This window comes from Microtus ochrogaster, unplaced genomic scaffold (genome assembly GCF_000317375.1).
Source record: "Microtus ochrogaster isolate Prairie Vole_2 unplaced genomic scaffold, MicOch1.0 UNK1444, whole genome shotgun sequence".
Lineage (NCBI taxonomy): Eukaryota > Metazoa > Chordata > Mammalia > Rodentia > Cricetidae > Microtus > Microtus ochrogaster.
This window is the reverse complement of record NW_004950542.1, coordinates 1-5,504: the sequence shown is the minus strand read 5'-3', so window position 1 is coordinate 5,504 and position 5,504 is coordinate 1. Positions and strand designations below refer to the sequence as shown.

General features: G+C 45.7%; 1 protein-coding gene across 1 annotated transcript; it reads left to right on the top strand.

The window, feature by feature from the left end:
* Positions 1–864: 864 nt before the first annotated feature.
* LOC101982380 (sestrin-1-like) lies at positions 865–4,598 on the top strand (the record flags this gene model as incomplete). Its single annotated transcript, XM_005372321.3, has 3 exons — positions 865–1,086; positions 2,456–2,600; positions 3,457–4,598. Coding segments are annotated over 3 exons (454 nt in total), but the record flags the coding sequence as incomplete, so codon positions are not given.
* Between the last annotated feature and the right edge of the window lie 906 nt (positions 4,599–5,504).

Sequence of the window (5,504 nt, the reverse complement as noted above, 5' to 3'; positions counted from 1 at the left end):
GCAGAGACTGTAGCTCAGTGCTGGATGTTCCTAGGGCGCGCAAGCCCTGGGGCTGCACAGGTGGCGCAGGGGCTGTGCTCGCGGCATTGGCAAGAGAGCTGGAAATGCTATAGTCTCAGCCGAGGAGCCCAGCGAAGGGTGTGAGGAGACCAAATACTGAGCGCTGTAGACAAAGCTGCCAGCTGCCTGAGTGGGAACAGGTTTCACCCTGCGGGGGTGCCTGAGTGCTGACTCAGCTTACAGTAGGTTGATGGGCACTGACTGGGAGTTATGGCCAATGTCAAAGAGATGTTCTAGGGGCAAGCAAGTTGGGGCTTAAGAGTTCTCTGCAGTAGAAGCATCAGAGAGGCTTCATATAGGAAGGAATTAGGAGACTTGTTTACAGGGGTGAAAATCGGGTGGGAGAGAGGATGAGGCAGGTGAATGGTGGGCAGACTGAGCTAGACTTTTGTTGTCATTTTGTTTTGTGGCGTAGTCTTGTTATATAGTCCAGGGTGGTCTCTGACTTTTGGTCCTTCCTGCTTCATCTCCCCAAGCATTCGGATAATAGGCACTAGCTACCATAGGGCTTGAAAATCCGCAAAATCCAAGGAACATTTGAATGCTGCAGTGCAGGAACATGGGGAAGGGGCTTTAACCTGTGATGCCCTGGGGACTAGGTGGAGCGCAGCAGAGAGCTGCAGTCTGTGCTCGGCTCCCTCGGTTCTTAAACCTGGGAATTCATAGGCCTTTTCACATGGCAGTACATTGAGAGTGAACTGCAGCGCCAAGGAAACTGAGTTCAAGGTCAGTGGGCAAAGCCAGCTGCTAGTGACTTCATGCGCTGCGCTCTGTGGACACAAAGCTGTTCTGCCATGTTTTAAGTATTCCTAATTTCTGTCGTCCCCATGTCCAGGACTACTGCTGGGAAGACCATGGCTACTCTCTGGTGAATCGCCTTTATCCCGACGTGGGGCAGTTAATTGATGAGAAATTTCACATCGCTTACAATCTTACTTACAATACAATGGCAATGCACAAAGATGTTGATACCTCAATGCTCAGACGGGCTATCTGGAACTATATTCACTGCATGTTTGGAATACGGTCAGTCTGCTTCCTTATGCTTATGAAGACATTTCCTTTACACGAAGTATTGGGGTGCCTGCACACACACAGGCATGCACACATAACTAATAGTTCTATAGTTCCTGTGCACCACAGAGCCACAGCTTGGGTTCTGTGATAGGTGAGACAGGTGAGGTCTTGACAAGTGACAACTGACTTCAAGAAGGGAGAGTGAGCAAACTGGTCCCAGCCCATAGACAGGAGGCAGAACTGGTCACCAAACATCTGCATCCTCTTCTGTCCCTGGCCTTCATAGTTCCTGGAATTCAGCTCCTCTGAAGAGCACCCACTCCTGCACTGCTTGGGACTCTCTTGGTCCTGTTGGCTCTCCAGCCTGCTGTGTTCTGTAGGAAATATAACATCTTCTACCTTCTCATACTCATATTCTTCATATGGCTTTCTGGTTATCTCAGCCGATAAATCTGCTTTCTCAAGTATGGCTTTATCAGAGACCTGCAAGCTCTCTTTAATTCACACTGCTCGTGCTTTTAAAATACATCCAACCAGTTTTAAACCAATTCCTACTGATCAGTCCCCAGACTATTGACTTCGGCCTCCTTGGGCAGTTTTAGGATCAGCTTTGCCAAGAACGTTCCCCTTTTACACTGAAAACACAGTAGGTACCTTGCAGGCCTATATGTCCTGAAACAGGATTCAGTGGTTGGAATAGACATTGTTGCATGCAGGCATCTCAGCCTCTCCTAAAGTGACACCATGAGATTCTGAGAGACCATCAGCCCTCCTGCCCCATTCACCCCTGACCCCAGCTGTCCCCAGAAGCTTACACAAGTAAATTACCATCTTAGGTGTGTGATAGTACCAGTAACAAATATAAATTCTTGAGCTGGGTAGTGGTGGCACACGCCTTTAATCCCACCACTCAGGAGGCAGAGACAGGCAGATGTCTATGAGTTCGAGGCCAGCCTGGTCTACAAGAGCTAGTTCCAGGATAGTCTCCAAAACTTCAAAGAAACCCTGTCTCGAAACACCCCCCCCACACACACACACACAATGTTCTTTATTTCTTCTAGGCTCCTTTCAGCGTTGATTTCACTGTGGTTGTGTGTTGGTGATTGTGAATAGGTGGTTGCTAGGTGCCCAGTGCAGTTGCGTTGGTACTGTCAGCTATGGGAGTACTCTGCTTGGGCACTAGAAACCTTCTGTTCTTCCCTACTTCTTCCTTTTCGCTTTTCCATCCCACCCATTTCAACATCATAAATCCATAGCATTTCTGGGACTAAGTGTGCAGACAATGAGGAGAGAATTATGTGTTTACCTCGGTGTGTGTTGCACATAGAAAGGAGATTATTGCACACTGACAGTAGTCCATCCTTATGTCTTTTCACAGATACGATGACTATGACTATGGAGAGATTAACCAGCTATTGGATCGTAGCTTTAAAGTCTATATCAAGACTGTTGTCTGCACTCCTGAAAAGGTTACCAAAAGGATGTATGATAGCTTCTGGAGGCAGTTCAAGCACTCTGAGAAGGTTCGTGCTCGTGCTGGCTGGTTTACCCTGTACTTCGCAGTGCTTATTACACTCCTTCACATAGTCGAGTGGCTCTCCGACCCCTGCATCATCTCTAGAGCCTGAACATCATTCCAGAACGTCTGTCTCAGGAACCCACTGAGAGAGGTCTATATCATGAGAAGTACAAGAATAGACAAGAAGGCTAGACTGTCCTCAGAAAACTGGCATAGCTGTCTCCACCTAAGGCCATTGGGTTAAAGCTTTTAAAACGTGGGCATAGGCAGAAACAGGTTCTCTTTGAAGCAAGTTTTTAGAAGTTAATGGTTTGTCAAAAAATTCTAAAAGTCTGACAAAGCAAGGCCTAGATTTTCTGAACTATAACAAATATCCAGAAGACATGCAGTCAAATGTAAATAGAATAATACGACATTTATCCCAAAGGAGTCTGATATTGTGCTGATAAAGACTTAAGTTACTTGGTAGCACATAGAATGTACACTTGGCCCTTCAGTCTTATTTCTTCATCCATATGTTGAGTCAACTGAGGATCACAAAAGTCACTACAATTGTATTTGTGCCAAATATGTGCCTGTAGTTTGTCATAATTCCCCAGACAGTGTACCAACCATTTATATGGCATTTACATTGTAGTGACGGGAGGCTGTGCATTGATCATGTGTCTAATATGCTGTTTTAGTACAAGGGACTAGAACAGCCAGGGGTTTGGGTAGCCAAGGAGAATCCTGAAATCACTTACTCATCATAGCAAGAGACGAATAACTGTACTCATTTGGGACATTTTAAAATTGAATGTGTTGAGAAACTGTGGTCTTTTTATAATCTGTTCTTACATGATGTTGTCTTTTATATGCAGGTTCATGTTAATCTGCTTCTTATAGAAGCGAGGATGCAAGCAGAACTCCTGTATGCTCTGAGAGCCATTACCCGCTATATGACCTGATGCCTCTCCTCCTTAAAGATGATTCTGGAATGAAGAGCAAGTGTACTCTCCAAGGGGACAGCTTCAAGCCCCAGGACCAATGGTAGATAAAAAGAATTCAGAAATCCGTTGTGCCATGATTCCTTTAGTGTCTGCTATTTTACTGTGGGATGCCACTGCTTATGGGCAGTGGGTGCCAGCGGCGTCAGTGTTAGAGCTGTGAGGGAAGGCTGCTGGTCACGGCGCTCGCTTTCTCACAGTGCAGGGTGCTGGACGCTTGTTTCAGCACAGCGACTAGTCATTCTCCAAATGCTGCCGCTCTCGCGTACTAGGAGAACAGAATTGGAGTGTGTAAAGACTGGGCCTTGGGTACTAAGTTTATACATAAGGAATCGCGAAGCTCTCGGTGCTGCTGTGGCTGGGGACAAATGCGTGGCTGCTCCAGCTAAGCTACTAGTGATTAAGGTGAGCACTGCTACTCCCTGAGCCTACGTGCATACCTTGTGTGGTTTTCAACTAAACTTGTACACGTTCTTTTTCTCTCGCATCTAAAAAGCATAGAATTATTATTACTCACGGCTCAGCAGAGACCGTGTTGATGGCAACAGTCTGTTTCCTTCAGTATAGTTTTTAAAATTCAGTTAGTGGGCAATATTACAGTGGCATTCTTAAAAGATTTCCTCCAAAAAGCAATCTTCTGATGAAAGTGAGAAAGGAGAATGGGCTATCTTTTGTTATGCTGTTTCCCACGATCATCTGACACTGGAGGGCAGCTGTCTTGTGCAGGGAATGTGGAAACTATTGCTGCACATATCTGCACAGTCCCAGGAGCATCCTGCCCCGCGTGCTCCAGTTGACCTCGTGACCCTGACTTTGAAGGTTGTGCAGCTCCTTACAGAATAAAGCTGGAAAATATTTTAGTGAGGCTATCAAATTTGTATCTTGATTTACAAAATGCTAACTTTGAGATACAAACATTGAAAAAAATGTATTAAGTACTTTGTATTCTGGAACCGTGAATTGCTTTTGAAGTCTGTCAGTATTATTGATATTTTTTAATAAAGAATAATTTTCCGCAATTTGCTGTCTTAATGTCACAAAGTCCCACTTTAGCTTCACAGTAACAGAATCACTTTCAGTTCTGAGCGAAAGAGACTCACACTTAAACTGGAATCAGATGGGTGACGGATACTAAATGGAAAACCATTTTGAAGCCTACAGATTTATACAGTGAAGCGGGGGGGAGGGTCAGTGAGACAGCTTGGCCCTTGCCTTGAAGGATGTTATTTTGGTCCATCTCTCAGCACTGTATCTAAACACATAAAAGGTTCATTTTGGCCTGTGATTCTGAGTGCCGGGAAGACTGACCACCTGATTCGAGCCACATACTACTTCAGCTCGTGATAGAGAAGCAGAAGAGAGATGAGAGCCGAGCTCTCCAGATTGTGAACCCATTCCTATATGAAAAGAAAGCATGCATTGATTGAGTGAGTTCCATTCCCAGAAACCAAAGCAAACCCTTCTCCTGGGTCCCACAGCCCAAACTAGAACCTCTGGAGGACACCCTCAAACAATAGTAGATACACACCCTGTGAGAAGCTTAGACATCCAAATAGGTCGGCTTCGTTACCTGCAGGGGTAGCATACCAACGGAGCGCTATGATCCCAGCACTTGAGAGTGGAGCCAGGCAAACCAAGAGTTCAAAGTCATCCTCATTTATGTAGGACAACAACTTATCTGCTGCCCCAACAAGAAAAGGGCGTGCAAATCTTTCCAGTTAGCATCATCCACATGGTCCTCATGTATCTGCATGTGCCTCTGCCCTCTGCCAGCTGCCAGTGTAAGTGAACCTGGTAATGGACTGCTGGACAGTTATGGTTCTGATCCCCTACTGCTCCTGCCTCTTGTCTTAATTTGCTAGTTGTCTGGAAAACAAAAGCTCACAGTAGAGTGCTAACAGTAGCAGATCTGATCAAGAGAG